Source organism: Falco biarmicus, chromosome 1 (genome assembly GCF_023638135.1).
Source record: "Falco biarmicus isolate bFalBia1 chromosome 1, bFalBia1.pri, whole genome shotgun sequence".
NCBI classification, from domain to species: domain Eukaryota; kingdom Metazoa; phylum Chordata; class Aves; order Falconiformes; family Falconidae; genus Falco; species Falco biarmicus.
In genome coordinates, this window is record NC_079288.1 from 54,372,113 (window position 1) to 54,393,505 (window position 21,393).

The 21,393-nt window shown below is 41.5% G+C and overlaps 1 protein-coding gene across 2 annotated transcripts in view; it reads left to right on the plus strand.

Annotated features, from left to right (window-relative positions):
• The window catches only part of BMPR1B (bone morphogenetic protein receptor type 1B), a 253,251-nt gene extending 232,117 nt beyond the window's left edge, over positions 1–21,134 (plus strand). For both annotated transcript variants that reach the window (XM_056343758.1, XM_056343769.1), the window contains 9 exons: positions 35–137; positions 1,093–1,195; positions 7,396–7,492; positions 8,291–8,429; positions 13,647–13,839; positions 14,278–14,575; positions 16,893–17,068; positions 18,455–18,585; positions 20,840–21,134. In XM_056343758.1, the coding sequence (XP_056199733.1) occupies positions 35–137; positions 1,093–1,195; positions 7,396–7,492; positions 8,291–8,429; positions 13,647–13,839; positions 14,278–14,575; positions 16,893–17,068; positions 18,455–18,585; positions 20,840–20,965 (1,366 nt within the window). In that variant the 3' untranslated portion in view covers positions 20,966–21,134. The remainder of the gene's footprint in view (positions 1–34; positions 138–1,092; positions 1,196–7,395; positions 7,493–8,290; positions 8,430–13,646; positions 13,840–14,277; positions 14,576–16,892; positions 17,069–18,454; positions 18,586–20,839) is intronic.
• Positions 21,135–21,393: the final 259 nt, after the last annotated feature.

The following is a 21,393-nucleotide window of genomic DNA, read 5'->3' on the forward strand; positions in this document are numbered from 1 at the left end:
AGCCTTCTCCTGATTCTTTCTTTCCAACCCTCAGCACTGATGGCTACTGCTTCACCATAATAGAGGAAGATGAGTCCGGTGGACATTTAGTTACCAAGGGATGTCTTGGATTAGAGGGCTCAGACTTCCAGTGTCGGGTAAGCAAGCATTTGCTGCCAGTGTCGCTTGGCTTCTTTTGGTAGCTTTCAGTTGAAGTGCGGTGAACTTTTACAATTATTATGCCCATACTTTTCACTTCTGTTCATTTGGCGGATAGTTACTTCGCATTCATTGCTGAGGGGAGTGCATTTATATCCCCGAATGGTGATATTATAGCTGCTCCTAACCATGACTTAAGTTTTTGGTTTTTGCACTTCTCAGGGGAAGTTTGAATTTAGAGAAATGCAGTCATAGTTCCTGAAGTCTCCATGGAAGCTAAAGTTTGTTAGGATGTTATTTGATGGACTGCAGCAACCTTTATATCTTACATGCAGTTGCACCTTGGTTTAGTATTTCTGGTGCCAGAAATTCCCTTCAGGCACAGTGATCACCTGATGGAGAGCAAATCTCACTGCAGGAATGGAAGGGGTATGGGCAAGGGAGCAAGGTGGCTCTAAAGTGTTTGCCTTTCCTAACATTTGCTTAAATGATTTTACATAAGTACAGGAACAGTCTAAGTGTCAAGGTCCATAGAAGGTATTTTACCCAGCTTCCCAAAAGAGCAGAAGCAGCAGCTAAATTAGTCCACACAGTAGTTTCTGTATTATTATGGCTAAATTGTTTTGAATACCCACGTTAACTTATTTTTGTAATGTAAGTCTAACTGATGGACTTATGTGACCTTCACAGTTCTGTCGTGCACCAATAGAGTGAATCAGTCCCTTCTGCAGCACTAGGGCACCAGCAGAAATACATTAGGGGTGAATTAATCTTTTAATTACCTAGATGAAATGTTGCTGGAAATGCTCTGTGGCAGAAATCCTTACTCCACATGTCCTAGAAATCGGTAACCGACTGCGGTCCAGTTAGCAAGTGCATCTTTCTCAAGTGCCAGAATGACGGTGTGTGTTTACAACACAGATAATTAATTTGCTTTCTGCCAAATTGTTGCAGGACACTCCTATTCCACACCAAAGAAGATCTATTGAATGTTGCACAGGCCAGGATTACTGTAACAAACACCTTCACCCTACGCTGCCACCCCTGAAAAATCGAGGTAAGGCAAAGCAAATCCAGTCCCAAACTGATCTTTTCCTGTTGTTGCTCTTTGTGCCTTAGGATGGGACAAAGCCAAAACCCATGCACTCCCCTTCAGCTGCACCTGATTAGAGAGATGAATTGCATTAAATAGTATCACAGAATTCCTATAGGTCATGTGGGGAGCGGTGCCTTGTCCCGCGGTTGCTGACACTTGCTGTTACTCCAAGTTGCATACACGCAGTGAGTACCAGGTGCAGCAGTCACACAATATTGTCCTAGCACTGACCTGCTGGCTCTCAGACATCATCCCAGAGACTCAGGTCAGTCATGGCAGAGGATGTCTCATGCTGTGTGTGGTTTTAGCCCGATAGTACAATTGAATCCTCTTTCTAGTCCCTGCAACACGCATCGATGTTGTTCATAATTCCCATCTGGGACCGGGTCTCCAGTGGTTAATCAGTCAGTTCAAGTTGACTGAAGTCCATTAAGCTTTTCTTTTTTAAAAGACCTGATAATCCAGCACTAGGACAATAACTAGCCACTAAAGCAGATCTTCTGCTTGAAAAATGTAGCTGTAAATAGAATGTAAAATAAGAACTCATGCACTGATTATTTTTTTTTTGTTTTTTATTTGAGAACAAATTAACATGTATTAACTTAGTAGATTCTGGGGCAAGGTTTTAGCTTTTTCGTTCGTTTGTTTGAACTTCACTTTCTGAAAGCTGGTAACACTATTTAGGATGGATGTTGCAGAACACGTTCTGTAGAAATGTATTCCTAAGTAAGTATGAATTCATCCATGATAAACTCTTGGCATTGGCAAGATTTGTGGTGGTCAGCATGGAGTTTTGCCTGCGAGAGTCAGTTCAGGGTTGCAGGAGATTTTGTAACGTGGCGTTCTGAGTTTAAAATCCAGATCAGTGTGTAGGTGCAGTCTTAATTACACAAACATCAGATACCTATGCAGAGGCATGCTCAGAGAAAGCATTCCCTCATGTAAGCTGTTCCCTTCACACCTATGAAATTCTGCACAGATGGGCTGCAGAATCAGGCCTATGGAGAGTAGTATGTAAATATTTCACTGTTTACTAGCAAGCCAATAAGTCAGCGAAACCTCATAAAATTCTGGCTTCCAACATAAGAGTTATGTACTACTGTTTGGTTTTTTTCATTTTAAAAAGTTCTTTGGACTGAGAGAGAAGCTCCAAGAACAAGTCAGTATTTGTTCACACTTACTTAGTATATCAATAAATATCATTTCAGTTTGGAAAACACTGCCTTGATTTCTTCTTGCTGCTGGCTGAGTTTATTCTACATTAAAACTACTTAAGAATACTGAACCAACGCCTAGCACTAAACATCTGCCTTGTTAAGATTGTAGTTATTTGGCAATACTATCTGCTGTTTATACAGAAAGCAATAAAACAAGCTTTTTGTAGTGGCAGAAGTTGTTCGGATCGATGTTGGTTTTGCTCTGTGTGCATATGGGGTAAATAAAACATCACTTGGGTGCCATGGTGGCAGACCCATTAAACAGCAGAGGGAATATTTGTTGAAAGAAAAATTTCAGAGAGGTGGAACAGGATTCTAGCTGCTCTATGTTGCAAAGTTGTCTATTTTAGCATGACAAACAGAAGGTGATATATTCATTCCACATATTCGGAAGGCTTTTGTTTGAAATAAACTCTCGCACTACCAGTATCCTGATAGTATATTGTGGAAATACATTTCAGGAGCTGGTTTATTAAATGTGGCTGGACAGGGCTGAAGTCAGCACTGTTATTAAAGCCTTAAGTACATAGGCCATTCTTGGTGTCTATTTTTAGGCCTGTTTGAATTTGTCAGTGCAGCACCCTGGTATGAAAGCTCAGAGAAAAACCATAGTTTACACTGTAGATCCTCACTGCAACCAGGTGCAAATACACGCTGCTGCCAGTGCCCAGTACTATGGCTGTGATCACTGTTTCTATTGGAAACATTTAGATTAGGCTGTGATTGACTAAGTACTGTTAGAATTGTATATTAAATTTAACATAAATTGCAAGTACCAAGAAAGAGAAGATAAACTTAAAAGCAAGCTTCTAGGAACAACCCTCTGACCTCCAGGTTTCCATGAAAAATATGTATCTTCCTCAGCACTGAAAAAAGCAAACAGAAATTTGGCTTCTGATGAACTTATGTCTGGGGTCATATCTCATGGGAAACAGAGTCTAAGGAGAGCATCCAGCTGCAGGTCAGAGGTTGTTGAACTGCAAATTAACCTATGCACCAAGGTAACATCTACAAAGGCAAGCAACTTGTGTTTCTCAAAGTGCTTTTCCAGACCTGGCATGTGCTGGAAAGTGGGTTTTACCCCCCACGCCACCCCCTCCCACCCCCACAAAAAGAAAGGAGGACCATATGCACAAAAGTGGGAGCCAGAAGAATTAGCACTGGTCAAAGCAAGGCCTGTTAAGCAAGATGGAAGAAACAACAGCTAAGCCTAAGTTTTGAGCTCATCTCAGTACAGAACTAGCAGGAGAAAATACCCCAGAGAAACCATGAAGTCCTGATCCCAGCTGTACATCTGTCTTACTAAGGAAATGAGAGTCATAATTGGGTCTCATACAACACCTCTGCTTTAAACAATAAAAGATATTCCTGGAAATCCCAGCAAAAGCACAGGCTGAGACCAGTCAAAAGGAGAAATATGTCTTTACTGATTTAGAGCCTATATAAGCAGAAGTGGTGGTGCCACCGTGTCTGGCTCCCTGCCTGTAGAGCTCATGATGAATGGGCAAGGGAATGATTGGAGGAATGATGGGGTTTGGTGTGTGCACACAGTCTCCACGCCTCAGATTTCACTGCAGTTTTTACTTGGATAACCGTAACATTGTGAACTGGAGGGACCTGGGGAGGGAGGAGAACCTCCTCTCCCTTTGATATGCTGACTTCTCCCTTGAACCTGCTGGGTGGCATTTTCAATGCACTGCTCAGCAAGGTCCTGCGGATGGCAGAGTGAGGGGAGCAAATGGTGGAGGAGGGGAAAAACATGGGAAAATAACTGAGAAGCAGCTTGGTATCATCGAAGACCCTCCTTTTGTTGCCATCTCTCCCTTTCTGTGCTGCTCACCACTGACACCAGCACGCACAACTGTGTTCATACGATACAAAACTGTTAATGTGCTGTTTGCTGGGCCAGCCAAAGTACGTGAAAAAGCTTCCTAAATCTACTGCATGTTTGTTTTGTGCTGCCCCCACCATGCTCCTGGTAATCGCTCACTGCTGCCTCCATGGAAGCTACTGCTTATTCTCATAACCCTGCTGCTTGGCACGTTGCAGTTGCCAAGTAACCTAACATTAAAAAGCACAGCACTGGACTTTTTAAAGGACAGAGTATCTCCATCATGCAAACTGGCACTGACTGGTACCCATGACAGTCTTCACCACAGAGCCCAGGAGCCAGTGATCAAGCAGACTCACAGCTGAGCTGCCCCATCCCTCTGCCTGGTCAAGGAGGTGCCAAAGATGATGCAGGGAGAGGTTGGTTTGTCCTGCTGCTCTATGAGAACAGCATGGGCTGTAGGAGGAGAAAGGAGTTGGTCTCCAGCAGCACCAGCCTGGCTTTTTTCAGCAGAACAAACATTGCTGGTGTAGGAATGGGGGTGTGCTTCTAATCTTGTGTTGTTTGTGCACCAGCGGGTTTATAAAGTCCTCCAGTAAGCAAACAAATGAAATTCTGCCGAAATGCTTCGAAAATGCAGAAAGTATTTGAAAGGTGAAACCATTGCTCACTGATCGTCAGTTTTACCTCTCATCGTACATAGCCAAATAAATATAAAGACATATGGAAGTTATTCTCCTCTCCTGTGAGAGCCAGTTACATGCCCATGCAGTGCATAGCAAACCACTGCTAAAGCTATGTTAGCTGACACTGCCAGCATGGGGGACATCACCTGCTGCAAGAGCATAAGCATCGCTGCTGCTGCAGTCCGCATCAGCCACTCCCGGCACAGAGGTCAAGGCATGTTCCTTTCTGTCTTGCACGCTTTCCTTGCACTTGCTTCACATAGTTGCATTTAGGTACCGAAAAATTTTGCTGTGTTAGAGTCCAAAGTTTGTTTGAGAGCTACACGGCTCTTCCAAAATGCCTTCTGGCCTATGGGCAACTCAAACTGCATTTATTTACTTTTCTGAATAGGAGAAGCCTGTTAGAAACATTGAGAACAGGGTTTGGATCACTTAAACCCTAAAAATGCTTGGAATTTCATTCAAGATTTCAGCACCTTTATCATCCCTCTCCCAAATGAACATATGAGGACACACACGCAGGCAGCAGGAACAGTGTGGACGCTTTACAAGTTCAATAATTTTTGCAACATATTGCGTGTGTATGTAAATGCGCAGACTGCCATGGCTTCAATGCCTAGTGTTCAGAAGTATGAGTAAGGGATCTGTATGGCTCCCTCTGCATCTGACATCAGCCTTTGGTACTGCTGAGCCCAAAAGCCCATCGTCCAGGGTGACTTATTCTGTGAAGTGGGAAAACTATAGCTGCGGACAGATACCCAGGTTTCTCGTAGGTGTAAAATCCCTCTGTATGGTCTGCGTGCTCTGTTTATCCTCTCCTCTGCTGATGGGCCGTGACATTTTAAACTGTTACAAACCACATGTTTTAGAGGGAAATGGCTGGCTGAAACAGGCTGCTTAGGAAGCATGAACTGGAGCCCTTAGCCCTGCCGAGCGGTCAGGGTTCCCCAGGGGGCTCTCAGTTTCGGCTCACAGCCCACTCGGAGTGGCAGGCCAGGTAGAAATCTGCTGTGGCAGGGAGAATGATGGGCTCCGGTGTTTTCCTGATAGACATCGTGTCAGTGTCCCCTTTCAAAGGCATTGGCCATGTCTTGAATGTTTACATCGTTAATGCTCCTGGAGCAGGTAATGGGGGGTTAAAACATGACCAGTGTGATCAAAAGGCGTGCTGGTAGGTAATCTCTGTTTGTAGCGGAAAGGGGAAGGAAAAAAATAGTTTGGGGCAAAAAACAGAAGGAGAGTTGGGACCTTTAAAATAAAAGAGCCGGACAGTAAACCAAGAGTCTCTTAGGAATCTGCTTGTCTCATTACCCTTGTAAATCTGAAATGTAATAGTGCCGTTCCAGGATGAGTCGATACGGATAGATTTCTTGTGTTTTATGCTGTGTTGGGCATTAGCATGAAAGATGCAGGACAGCAAGGCTGGAAGGGCTTCAGAAAACATAGTCCTCATTTGCGTTATACCAGATAGCAATTTTGGGAGGGCAGTATGTGCATTTACATTCTGAAATACCATAATTTTGAGAGTTTGGGGGGCAGGGGAGGTTAAAAAAGAATAGTGGTAGGTTTCTTGGTTTTTCAGCAGGGGAGCATGCATGAATGTCAGACTTGCTTGCCAGAGTTGAGAATACAAATTTGGAGATTAATGGTGTACTGTAAAGGAGAATATGGGCCTCCCATGCAAGGATTGACTGAAACGTTTTCATAGTTTTTACATGACGGCATTTTCTACAAGTTATTTAATATATTTAATTTTCAAAGTGTTTTGCAGAATAGCTGCTGGAAGGGTAGTTTTGCCCAGAAGCATAGGAAGGATTTGCTGGCACGCAGGGCTGCTATAGAGCGAATGGAGGAAAAAATTCCTGCTCAGGTGTTTAAAACAGGATCCAAGAGATGGATTATTCTGCAGTGATGGAAATATACTTTCAAAGCCTCTTGTGGCCTGCTTTCTTGGGGGTTGGATGGTCTGCTGTTTCCCCCCCTCCTGGGATAAATGCAATTATTCATTATTTTTTTTATATATTAACGGCTTGATAGGATGCTACTTAAGAAGAGTGATTTAAGATAGAGGCTTTTTTTCTATGTCCTGGCTGGTCACTTAGATTAAGATGCAGAGTTATGGGTCTTAATTGATTTTTCATTTAGAGCCAAACAGGGAATTGCAAATCAAGGCGCTGTTTTGCCTGAGTTAGGGCTGAAAAATCAAATACGCTTTTAGAGGTGCTGGTTCTGCCCTGGTCAGTGGCAGTCAAAAGGAAGGGCACAAAATGTCTGGGGAAACCAGGGGTATTTTGTACAGGACTTCGGTAGAAAAGAAAGGAAATGATCTTGTGCTTGCTGTACTTTTTAAGGCATGTGTGTCTTTTGATAGTGACTTTGTACCACCTCCCTTTCCAAATTTTCCACCTTCCTTGTTTTTAACCCCAGACTTTGCTGAAGGAAACATTCACCACAAGGCCCTGCTGATCTCAGTGACTGTTTGCAGTATACTTCTGGTGCTTATCATCATATTCTGCTACTTCAGGTAAATAAGGAATACTTTACCAGCTTGTTAATGATCCTCCCAACATTTATGTTTTCACAGACTTAGGAATTTGAAAAAACTGAAGTGAACCTTAAGGAAAAGAAGTGAGAAACTGTAATTTTATGATGAGGAAAAACGTGCATTTTATTCATGCTAGCCACAGGTGTGATGTATTTCATATAGCATCTTTTGCCCAACATCCTAGAAAGTCATTCAGGTAGAAGCACAGATTACTCCTTACTGAGTCTGAGAAGGCCACAGGAAAAATTTTATATAGGGTAAATAAACCTGAGGCTTCTAAGTGTGTTTATGTGGTGAAGAACTGATCGTAAAAAAGAGAGGGATAGAGGAATGTAAGTAAATGTATCTAGAATGTTACCATAATCTACATACATTATGTTTAAATAATTTGTCATGTTTTTTAAATAGTCCCAGATTCCATGACCTTACCTCCTCTGGCTCCTAAAAGATCCACTGCAGTCAGTAAAATAAAACTGGGTATTTGCTTGGTCTGTGTTTCAAACATATTTTAAGTTTCTGAAAGAAAAATATTTGGTTTCTTTACAAGCTTACACCAAATTGCACGGTCTTTGAGTTTTATAGTGAGAGTTTTGATGCTGAAAACGGTTGCTAAAAATAAAATAGAACATTTTGAGCAGTAAGTCCAGCATATTCCTCGGGGAAGCAGAAGAAGATGTGAGTCTACAAATGAAGCAATCGTGAAGGACGATGTGCGTTATTCATTGCATATGTGTTCATTGTATTCAAAGCTAATTTCACTTTCATGTGAAACGGCAGATACAAACGCCAAGAGACGAGGCCGCACTACAGCATTGGGCTGGAGCAGGATGAGACCTACATTCCCCCGGGAGAGTCCCTGAAGGATTTGATCGAGCAGTCCCAGAGCTCAGGGAGTGGCTCCGGGCTCCCTCTCCTGGTAAGGAAGTAATATTATTTTAATGTAAATTGAAAAGGAAAGATGAGCAGAGGAACAAAACAAAATGAGGCACAAAAAGTTATATTTATGTGTCCTCAGGGGTTTTTTTACAGTTTTTATTTCTCCCAGAAATTACAAAGGTTTAAGCTGGAGAACAGCTGCTCTGGAAGCAGGAGACTTCTTTTCCTGTAGACTAAGCTTGCTTTTTTTTTTTTTTTTTTTTTTTACTTCAGCTCATTCCTTAGTTTAGATACCATAGCATAAGTACAGGCTAATAGAGCTCACAGAAATACCTTAGGATTTACCCCAGTGTACAGGACAGCATCTGGCCTGCTGATCTTATTTTCTTGCTTTTTATGTGCAACACACCATAGCATTTCAAATACTGACACATCGTCTTTATGTGAAGGGAACTGTAATTTATCAGTCTTGGAAGCTTTTTGTGAGTAGACTTCAGTTTGCATTCAGAAGTTGAGAGCGAATCATTTTTCCTTGTAGTGTGGCAGTCTCAAAGGTTAAAGGCACAGGGATGGAGCTGGTAATTATTTCTGAACCGACTCCAGCACGACCGAGCCCCCCGAGCTCACCTGCTGAAAAGGCAGAAGTTGTGCTTTCTGTGGCAAAACAGCCCTGTTCACCAGGGCTTTTTGTTTCTCAGGGTCACCGTTGTTTTTTAGCACTGAAAAAAAAAGGCCAGGTTACTTATTTAAAGTACTGCCTCTGAGAAAATTAATTAGAGTTCATTTTTCAGAGATGATCTGTCCCTCCTGTCGGCCAAACCTATTAGTTTGTAGTGATCCTATTACTGTAGATGTTGTCTGGTTTCCAAGTACTATGTACTATCTATCTGGTTTTTGCCCACACATCTTTTTTCTGCACCCTAAAGAAGAAATAAAATGGGAAGTTTTATAATTCCTTAAAATGAAGCAATAGGATGAGTGGCTGGTGAAAATCTGACTAAACTTGATTTGTTCTGTCAGGAAAAAGTTCTTAGAGTCCCATTTAAATAAAGTTCTGGGGTTTTTTTAAGTCCCATTTTCTGACAATTAACATAACTGCTGAGAAGAAAAGCCAAGCTGGCAAGTGGGTGCTGTGACTCGTGCTGGGCATGGAAAACCTGCAGTAGTTTTCTCTGTTGAGAGAAACTCCATCATTTTGGTCTACGCTTTAAGAAAGCTGTCATTTATTTCCCATGCCAGTGTCCCTCTAGTAGTCATGGAAAGGAAGGGATTATGCTTACGATTTAGAAGCATTCCTAATGAGTGCTTCCAATTGAATTAATTGTGAGGGATTCTTGCTTTTTTTGCTTTGTTTTTTGGGGGGTTTTTTTGCATAACATCTGCCATGTCAAGTTCTTGGTCTGCATTTGGTGCTCCTACCTGTCAGAGTGATAGAAATAATACAATAATTTAGAGAAAACACAAGGAACTTGGTTGTTCTTCTCTGAGAGGATGTGTTTCCAGCAGCCCACGTGGGCAGCAGGTGCCCTGGGGCACCTCATAGCAGTGCATGGCTCCATACTTCATCCCAGGATGCCCTTGAGACAGTAAAGCTGGAGCAATGCTGGTTGTGACCATTTTGCTTTATGCCTTCCTCTGTCTCTGTGAGCTGGTTGAAGACGGGAGCTATGGTCTTCCTGGTGTCTCCAGGTCTGTTCTTGCGGTGGACAGAAAAACTGACTTCTGCTAATTAACTGCTGTAATGGCCAAGGTGGCATCCCAGCTGGTCATTGCTCAGTAGCTCTCAGAGCTGTGCCAGTCCTCTCTGAAACAGAATCCATCCCCTCTTCTGCCAGTCCTCCTCTCTCCTCTCTCAAGCCTAGAGACTTTGGAGCCACTTCCTGAAGGCACTCTTTTCCCTTCTCTGTTTGCCTATGAAAATGCATACATTTTCCCCTCAGACTTTCCCCTTGAGTAGTGATTTTCTGTGGAAGAGAAGAAAAACGAGAGCTATAATGAATCTTGTGCTTGGTAATAGATGTTTACTGCATTTCCCTGACAGCTACAACCACTACAGCCTCACTAGAAATGCACAGATTAATTCCTCTGGGCCCATGTCTAAAACAAGTATATAGAAAGTGCCTGGTAATGCTGTAGACTTTATTGTGGAAGAGCTTCATTTTAACTCTATTATTTCTTACTCAAAGACTGAAACATCCAAAGTTATTATTTCAGGAAAGTAAGATGCATATTTATTACAAAATGTCACTTTATGCTAAACAGTAATGTATTCCTTCTGTGCAGAACATTTATTCTAATGACTACAAATATGATACCAAAAACAAGCTTTAACCGAGTTTTTATCAATGCTTTGACATTCAAGTTTTCTTTCTCCTGACCTGTCCGTGGCTCTGACAGAAAGGTTTGCTGCAGGTCAAATGCTGCCAATCAAATTTTAAACCAGGAAGTTGTAAATAAAAGCTTTGAGCCAACAAACCGGGGTGCACAGTCAAGTCCGCGCAGGCAAGACCCCCCTTGGCCTTGGCACAGCAAGGAGTGTAGGCAAAGCTGTTGCCCCTGTGGATCCATATGCAAAATCAGGGAAGGAAATTAGACATTAGGGACATTTATTTCAGTGGTCTGTGTGAAGAGTTTGCTGAATTACAGTTTGGTCTCTACCTTTTCGTGTATTTTTTTCCTTATTCCTCTTCCAATGTATTTTGCTTTTCAATGGACTGCATCCCAGCCGTAAGTATGCAGTTCTCTGTTCAAAATACTAAAGTTACGAAAGGTTGGTTTGTTTGAATTTTCATCTGCAGTAGCTGAGTGCATTTAGCTGAACATCAGAAAAATAGAACGCAGAAAGTAGAAATAGTTGGTAATTGGATTGATTCCAGTCAGGGAGAGGAAGCAGGTCCATGTAACCTTACCTGGCTGCTCACAGAGATCAAGCAGCAAAATACACAGATTTGAAAATTTTAAAAAAAAACAACCCCATTCAGTGTAAATAATTCACATGAATGCATCATTCAGCATGTTTGTGAAGTCAGTTCATCCAGCAATTTTGGTTAACTGATTTATTTTAGAAATCATGATCAATTTATGATTCAAGAAAGGGCTAGATTCCTTAAAATAAATCATTCATAGGAAATTGCTTGACCAGTTCTAGCAAGAGGAAACCAGGTTAAGGTCCTTCACATAGTATTCTGCCACCTGAAAACACATAAAGAAATGTGTTTTTCATTTTCTTAATCTAATTTAATAAGGAACTTTTCATCATTAAGTATTGTAATTCCACATACTTTATGATGCCGTTACATATATTTACAGAAATGAAGTTATTTGCTATAACTGCATTACTGTTCAGGATGCATTTTTAAAATGGGTGAAATAGAAAGCAACAATGCTAAAATGACATTACAAAATGTTACAGCAAAAATCCAATGTAATACAACTATTGTTCAATCACTATACGAGGGTATAAAAGAGAATAAGTCAATTTTAAAAGGTAGGGCTGATCTCTGTTGTTGGCTTTCACTGATGCTAATAAAAAATGATGGCACTGAAGCCATCATCTTGGAAGTCTAATACATTGGAGGGCTGAAAAAATGGAATTTGGTTTAAATGACAGAAGAAAGCTAGGACTTTTGAACTAGCTTTGCATAAATGCCACTCTGTGTTTTATTTCTTTAAATTGTCTGATAATGAAACCCAGTAATTTATTTACAAAACAAATTACAATAGACTTTACCTAATAGGTTTTGAGTTCATCTTTGGACATACCTTCATGCTGCAGTGGGGTTGTGGCAGTCCTGTTCTGCATTACTAAACTAGTAGTTTCCACTGAACCTCCCAAGGATAACAAAGGAAACAAATGATTTTAAAATCAAGTTTTGATCATGTCTGTCAGGCAAGATCACAAAAATATTTGGGATTAAAGGAAATGTATATGATTCATAGAAATTCAGACAGTGCACACTTGCTCTAGTAAACTGCTAGAAATTTGTATATGGATGGTGGCAAAACCAAGAGACGCTGGATTTGCCCTTGTCCAGATTTTTCCAGTTGCTTGGGCCAGATAAAAACTCCTTGAACTGGAGGCTGTAAGTTACTTTCCTGCAAAATCTGGTGAGATCCCTACTAAACCAAAAATCATTCAGCTGTGGATTGAACTGGCCATACTGGAGCACAAGAGCGTGACATGTTAATCTCCTTTTACAGGGTGAGGCTGAGTCAGCCCTGACCACCAGTGGGTTTTGTTGCAACATCTACTTGAGTTTTCATTTGTGAACTTCTAGAAATATGTCATCCGCAGGCACGCTCCAATCCTATCAGAATATATTAACCTCCATTTGTCCAAGATTTTTTGTAGTCATAAAAGGTTGTTAAATGTAGAATCAGTCCATCTGCTACGTGAGGTCTGCCATCCTTATGAAGGGTATCTCTGCAATGCTGCCAAGTACATTGATCTTATGCTACAGCTGCACAAATGGATTGACTTTTGCATCAGTTCACAGTACAGCCACTGGCAAAGCTGGTACAGACACTAGAAAGGGCAGATTTAAATCTCTCCTGTCATATCTTTGGAAAAAAAAAAAATCTTACTTTTGATTACTATGTAATGATGATTATTAATATTAATGTAAGCACGTGGGTTCTAACTGTGTAAGTAGTGGTTGAGGTTCCTAACGCTGAATTTGTTCTGAAATCATTATGCATAGGATTTTCAAGGAAGGTGATAGGAGGCTGCTGTCAGTAATTTTGCTAGGTTTGGAGGGCTGCTATGCTTTTGGCTTTTGTGAGCCCTAGCCTTGAGTCTCAACGGCTTTGAGCATGTAACAAATATCCCCATTTTAATTAAAAATGTGTTACCTACCCCTTTGGAATTTGATTTGGGTTGGAGTGGCTGGGAGTGTTTTCTGTCAAAGCTCTTCCAAAAATGACAAAAAAAATTTCCACCAAATGGCAGTCTCCTACAAGAAAATAAAAATGCCAGTCCTTGTAGCCAAATGTTTCCTTCAACAGACTGATTTACTTTCCTGAGAGGCAACGGTGCATTTTGGGAGTGTATGGAAAGGCTTCTTCACAGTAGCAGGAATGGTCTCAGCAGCACTGCGTCCTGGGGGCAACGGGGAGCATCCACATTGTGGAGCTTTGCTGAAATCCATGTTGCAATGGCTCTGTATTCCCCTTTCACCAGGCTTGCTGCACAGGAGGGAGGTGAACGCAGAAGGTTTCTGTGGAGGAAGCTGTAACCACCCATTTTGGCATTTCACAGGTTCAAAGGACTATTGCAAAACAGATTCAGATGGTAAAGCAGATTGGGAAAGGTCGCTACGGAGAAGTCTGGATGGGAAAGTGGCGTGGTGAAAAGGTAGCGGTGAAAGTGTTTTTTACCACGGAGGAGGCCAGCTGGTTCAGAGAAACAGAAATCTACCAGACTGTCCTGATGAGACACGAAAATATCCTCGGTGAGTGAAATTAAAAAGAGTTGTTTGGTAGTATGCAGTTTAAGTTTAATAATTTTTATTTGCTGTTGTCTGATGCCCTTTCCTATGTGCTTTGTTACCTGCTGTGCTTTGCAATTAGCCACCCAGCATGTTTCAGAAGACAGATGTTTCAAGAATTACTGAAACATAAAAAAAAGTTCAAAAATAATGAGGTTTGGGGACTGTTACTCCAAAGACCACATGTCTGTTTCTGCCACCTGTATTTCCATATCTGGGCTTTCTGAAAATATGTTAAAGGCTATGAGGTGAGGCATAGTTGCATGGAAGGAAGATGAAAGAAATCCAATATATTAATAAAATAAAAATATTGAAGTGGCTGACAGTCCAGAGTTCTGAGCAGTCAAGAAAAGCCATGAGAAATATTAACTTGAAAGTCTCTTTTTTTTTTTTTTTTTGCAGGATTCATTGCTGCAGACATTAAAGGTACAGGATCTTGGACCCAGCTGTATCTCATCACTGACTACCATGAGAATGGCTCACTTTATGATTATCTAAAATCTACTACCTTGGACACAAAAGCTATGCTAAAACTGGCTTACTCCTCTGTTAGTGGCTTGTGCCACCTGCACACTGAGATCTTCAGTACTCAGGGCAAACCTGCTATTGCCCACCGTGACCTAAAAAGTAAGAATATCCTGGTGAAAAAGAATGGTACCTGCTGTATAGCAGATTTGGGCTTGGCTGTTAAATTTATCAGGTGAGTAGAAGTAGGGAAGGTGAGAAGAGGTTGGTAAATCAGATGCAGACGCTGGTTTAATTGTCTGAGCAAGTGTGCGTGTGTGAGTAAGCATCTGCAGTGTATGTGTGCCTACCTTTCAGGTTATGCTCACCTGTATGTGAGGTGGGGATACCTGTGTGGGTGAGAATGTCACATATACACATAATGCAGGTGTATAAATAGTCACTTTTTAATTACTGAGCACATTAATTGCATTTGCGTAAAGGTTCTGTTTCCCTCACTTAGCCTTCAGTAGCAACCTGACTATTGCTACCACATGCTAAAAGGACGTAGCGCTGATAGGTTGAAGTCATGTCTGTAAACTTGTCACTGAAGCTTTCAGCTTGTCTGATCCAAGATAATTCACTCACAACCTATATAGAAAAATACTAATCATTTGCACAAGTTACTAATTGGGATTTATTGAAAAGCACCCCATTTGTGCTGTCTTTTGTTTCATTTCCTACAAATCAAATTGCGAAAGTATAGATTTGATTTTTTAAATGGCTTTTAAATTTGATTTTTAAAAAATGGTTGTGTGCTTAAACAGCTCAGAAAGAGCAGACAAGTAGGACTTATTCACTCCTGGGATTCATAAAGGATTCACTGCTGTCTGACATCTCTGTTCAAAAGGAGCTTGAGTTCTTGGCAGTGGTCCTGGTGGTGGAGACGTGTGTTACGGAGTCTCTGATTTTTCTGTGCACAGAAACATGGCCGTAGACCGAAGGTTTCAGTTTCAGAAGTCAGCTTTGAAACCGTGCGCTCCCTGAAGTATCAAAAACAATTTTAAGAATTCTGTACAAATCTTGAACTGAAGTTGTTCAGTGTAAGGAAAGGCTGGGTTTATGTGCTTTTCCCACCATTCACTTATCTGCCAGGTTTTTGGCGAGGCTTTTCCTTTATGAACCTGACCTTTCTTTAGGAGATGGGAAAGGAATATTTTTACTTTGAGGAACAGGGGCCTAGAAAACAACAACTTGGAAATACACAGTTCACTGTAAAAGTTTTAGGGAAGAAGTTCAGTCTTTGCAGGTGTGCCTTGCCTGACAAGTACAGAGCAGCACACTGCTTAGGTATGAACAGCGAAGAACTAGGAGCTACCAAGTGTTACTATAAAAGAAGGTGAAATATAAATTTATTACAGTCCAAATGAAATTTGTCTTACTTACTCTGCTTGTTTTCATACCAAATCATTCCTTAGACAGCATTTCTCAACCAGGAACAAAAAAAAAGAGTTGAAAGGGCTGTGCTCTGCTGAAGCTAATGAGTTTAGTAAAGTTCTCTGTATTTCTTAGTTTATTCGAAATATTGCAGGGTGGTGCAGGTCACTAGGTTTATGTTACATTCTTGGAGGTATACAGAAATGCGTATGTATAATTTAATGACTCTGTAGGTGACTGGTGATATCAGGCTCAGCTTTTTTTGTCATTTATATAACAGTAGGTGAAAAAAAATGCTGTAGGTGAAGAAAATTACAGAAGTTTTATAGTTATTCTGTGAGATTTTGTTGTATCCATCATGTTTAATATATGTTTTGAAGGTGATAAAGGGAAACGGACCTTTTGAAGCAAACCATAATATATATCATATATTAAACTTTTAATGAATGTTAAAATTGATACAGCTGAATCTGAGTTAATCAGAAAAAAAAAGTCACATAATTAATGGGAATTTGCTTCCTGTTAGACATACATTGTCTCTTCTGGTCAACCTGTGAAGTGTGACACATTTGGTTAGTTTTTTTCACACATTTATATCTGTGTTTGCCATCTTGATGTGTAATGGTTGGGAGAGATCAAACACAATGCATGCAGGAAAAGTTGTTAAGACTTGTCTTTGCAGATCTGATTTGCTGTAGCTAAGTGATTCTGCCCCAGCTATTTAGTGTCCTCCATTAATTGCTAAGACTAAAGCATTAGGTGGTAGAGTATGCTGGAAAAACAGCATTTAATGAAGATTTGATTGTTATCACCAGCCTTATTGCTCAGGCTAATGCTAATGAAATCTCACAAAAGTTACAGCATCCCTGTTGAGTCATCTCCATTGTGGTTCTTCATTGGAATACTTACCATAGCCTCAGGCGGCTCAGCCTTCTAAGGAGGGTTGCCTTCACACTAAGAGGCTTTCCGTGTACGAATTGTTCCATTAAGATTATGCATTACTTTTGACCTTGTTTGAGAGTGGATGTGGTATGAATCTACTACTTGTCCCATCTAAATTGCTTTCTCTTCAAGACACGTAATTGCATGTTTGATGCCCTTTTTTCCTCTTCTCTCTTTTTTTTTTTTTTTTCTAGTGATACAAACGAGGTAGACATACCTCCAAATACCCGTGTAGGAACAAAACGCTATATGCCTCCTGAGGTGCTGGATGAAAGCTTGAACAGAAATCACTTTCAGTCATACATCATGGCTGATATGTACAGTTTTGGACTCATCCTTTGGGAGATAGCAAGGAGATGTGTTTCAGGAGGTAAAGGGTTGGGAGATTGCTTTTAATTGTGTCAGTGAAACCCATTTATAATCCAAATCTGGCATTACATCCTTTTCTCTGGGTAATTGCTTTTACTGTAATAAACAAAGGTGGATAAACAATACAGGTAACTCTTAATACCTATTCTCTTCCTGAAACTTCTTTTAAAGCATCAGTCAGTGCTAGTTCAACAGCGAAGATTTAGACTGTGTTTTAATGGCTCGTTTGAAAGCAGTGGACGCCTACATTGAAGAAGGTGTATGGAACATATTTGGGGGCCTTTTCCAATCATGACACATTTCTTCTGGTCTGGGGGTATTCAGCTAATTTAGCAGAAAGAAAATAGGGATTTATTTGTTTTGTTAGAATTTAATAGAAGGAGGAGGACGAACAACGTGGAGGTATGCTGTGCCACTATTTAAAATAAATAATCTGTTTACAGGACAAGTAAAAAAAAAATAATAGAGGGAAGTGGCACTTGTTACATCATTGTCACACCAGTGATGTGCTTCATTTCCTTCTGATACCAGGCATTCAAATGTGGGGACAGCAAAGATAAGTCAGTGCAGCCAGCTGCAGACTTGGGACATAGATCCATCCTTGTGTGTGTAGGCTATGTGTACTTTCTGCACATAGAGTTCAGTGTAGTGCAGAAATGATGGGTGTCATTACCTCTATTTTGCCACTGAGGAAAGTTAAATGCAGAGAAATAACTTGGCAGCAGTTACTTATCAGATTGGTGGCAAGTGAGAGTAGAGCACGTCTCTCTCGGGTCTATCCTACCTTCACCAGACTTTATGGATCTTTAAAGCCTGCAGTATTGTGCTGCATGCTCACTCTGTGCTTTCCCTAGAGGAGCTGAATTTCACTGATGAGCAACATGATCCCTGTGTTTACAAACTGGTAAAGTGTATTGCAATGATGTGATGTCAATCTGTAATATTTTTGCCATCATCGCTGTGCACAAAGAATGGTGCCTTGCCATGTTCTGAAAAGGCACAGAAATGCCCTTTAATATATATCAGGTCCACTGATAAGAGAGAGAGACCTAATTCAAGGTTAATTCCCTGCCAAATTACTCTAATACGGGCTCTATGTTACTAGTTTTTTCTGTGATCACTTACTGGAGATTGCTGGACTGGACAGCAGTGGTAGAAACTGTCTTGCTTGGCCAGTAGCTGTGCTTTCTGATTAGGACACCTGGCCAGTCTTTACAGGGCAGTGGTTACATTGGAACTTGTCTGTGGAATAAACTTCTAGGGCAGGGGCGTCCTGTTAAGAAGTACGTCTGTTAAACAGTATGGCCAATCTGTTACAAAATGGGAGGGGAACAGGGTAGTGGGAGTTGTCTTCTGCAAGTGACAGGCAACTAATTGCTTCTTCCAGGAATAGTTGAGGAATACCAGCTTCCGTACCACGACCTTGTGCCCAGTGACCCCTCGTACGAGGACATGCGGGAGATTGTGTGCATCAAGAGACTGCGCCCTTCCTTTCCCAACAGATGGAGCAGTGATGAGGTATCGTCCCCCTTAAAATGCAGCTTGTGTTTTTTAATCAGAGTGAGTGAGTGAGGTTGACCTAATTCTGCATCATTTTGAGTGAGGCGGAGCTTTACTACTGGTGCTAGCACCAGTCCTAGTGTAACAGGGCTTGGGAAAGAGCCCAGCCCTCTGCAGGTTTCGGAGCCATGGGGGCCATAGGCTGCGATACTTGCAAGTGGGTTCCTTGTGTGCTGTTTACCAGATCCCACAGTGATAGCAGGCTGTGCTCAGACCTTCTTAGTCTCTTTTCCTCTTGCACTCATTTTGTGTTCTGCTCCCAGCATTAATAGCATTAAATCATTGGCTAGGCAAAAATTTTGAAAGAGAAATTATTTTGTAGCGTACAGTGTAGCGGCAGCGTCCTTGGTGTACCAGCAGCTGCTTCAGCAAGTACTGATGTGTGGGGCTGCAATTCCAGCTTTTTTCCTTTTTATTTTTTAAAGAGGGAGAAATCTCCCATCTCTTTGAAATGGAATGAGCATACAGCTTTTCTGTGATGACAGGTGTGCATGACTTTACCATGATTTTACACTAACATGAGCTTACGATAATAGTTTCACTCTTACGGTATTGATATGCAATAGTACTGACCACAGTAGCTGGGCTGCCCTAGGGGCATTGATCATTCACCCCTTTACATCTTACAGAAAGCAGTGCTCACGTACCTCTTCATGTTTTAGCAAAGAGGGCTACAGATGTGGCCTTTTGGAGTAGATGTAGGACCCAGAAAATGCTTTCCAGAATAAAATGAGAAGGTTGAGAGAGCTGGGGAAGAATCTCGACTCTCTCTGCTGAGCATCTGTAACAAAGCAAAGTTGTGCTCATGAGAATGAGATCGAAGATGAACGGTTGAGGTACCACAGGAAAACCTGCTGACTGCTCTCAAGATGCTATAGAGGAGAGGTCATTAATCATGTTAATTGGTACAGTTTAATGTTGTTCAGTTTTCTACAGGCACAGAAGACAACTGCCGTTTGGGAGTAGCAGTGTGTAGATGAATATTCTGCAGATAGATGAAAGATTTAAGTGGCATGAGATGTAGGCAGTTTGGGAATGTGAGGGAAAATAAAACCACCTCCCTGGAAGGCTTGAGGACTCGTGCCACAGCCAGTGTGGGAAGATCTAACCAAGACTCAGCTGCCTCATCCTCTCCCTAGCCAAATCCCTCTGAGCCTGCAGTCCAGGAATGGGAACACCAGAGGACATGCTGTTAGTATCGATCCCAGCAAGGGCTTGTGTGAGGTGGCACACAGTGTGTGTTTGGTCTGCTACCACACATATCGAAGATTGGGGAGGCTTGTCGAAAAAACTGTACTTGATTAATTGGCTAGCCTCATCCAGGCATTCTGGTGATGAGAGGCAAACTTGTTAGTGCATAAAACCTGTGTATCATCGAAGTGTCTTTATAAAAATCTGCATTAATCTGAAATGTATTAGGCTGCTCTGGGCACTAAGCCTTACAGGGTCTGCACTGCTTCTGGGCCAGGAGCCTCATGAAAAAAGGGAGCAAGTTGGATGAGGTGGAAAACTTGTGTTTTCCTACTGTAGCAAGCAAATCTCCAGGCAGCGTCAGTCTGTAGGCTGACGGGGTCATCACCCAGCTGTGGTGGCTTATGTGGTGCTTTATGTTTGGAAGCCGGTGGTAGACGCAGGACAGGGATGTATGCTCCTTTTCCAGGATGTCAAAGGCAATGCTGAGGTGCTGCCAGCAAGAGAATTGTTGCTGGGAGCCAGACAAGGGTCTGGCTCTGTTTTGGAAGCGAGACAGGGCAGAGCCAAGCCAGGTGCTCGCAGGTGGCTTTCCAGCAAGGGTGTCCGGGAGGGAGCCATGAGTGCATGCTCCCACTGGGCTGTATCCTGGGGGCTGGTCACTGGCTGAGGAAAACAAATTCCACTGAATTTGTAAAGCGAAGGGCTCGCTGTACAGAGCCATGCTTTTGCAGGTCAGGCTGCCTGAGTTTGGGGAAGGGGAAATAAGAAAAGTGCTTTTGTGGTATTGAAAAAAAAAAAAAGCATACAGCCAAGTCTAGACTATAACTTGTCATAAATTATAAAAATAATTGCCATGTTTGGAGAACTCTCAACAATATACAGAAAACAAAAGCTGTTGAACCAGGTACCAGTAGTACCAGGCAGCATGCTATCTTTTTTTGTCTTCCCTTAGAAAAGACCTTATCTCTTCAGTTTCCTTCCACTGACACAGGTGGGACTTTCCCGTTTCTCTCTGCAGTGCCTACGGCAGATGGGGAAACTCATGATGGAGTGCTGGGCTCACAACCCTGCCTCCCGCCTCACAGCCCTGAGGGTCAAGAAAACACTTGCCAAAATGTCAGAATCGCAGGACATTAAACTCTGACTCAGCCGGAGGCAGCTCTTGTGAAGGCCCATGGAAACGGACTTTCTTGTGCAGGCAGAAGTCCTGAAGAGGTATTGAAATTCTTTGCTAATAAGTACCTTGAATGCAGTCATGCTTAAGAGCAGCTGTAAGTTTGTTTGACAACTTTTGAGGAGACTATCCTTTGCGAAAATCAGCTGAATTTTGACATACAAGATTGGAAGAGGCTTCTCTGCCCTTGTTTACACAGGGAAATACAGTTTTAGTAACTGGTTAAAGATTATGCATGTTGCTTTCCATGAAAGCCACTTATTATTTTATTATTATTATTGTTATTATTATTATTTTGATTGTTTAAAAAAGATACTGCTTTAAATTTTATGAAAATAAAACTTTTGGTTAGAAGTAAAAAAGATGTATATTGTTACATTAAAAAAATTGGAGGAAAC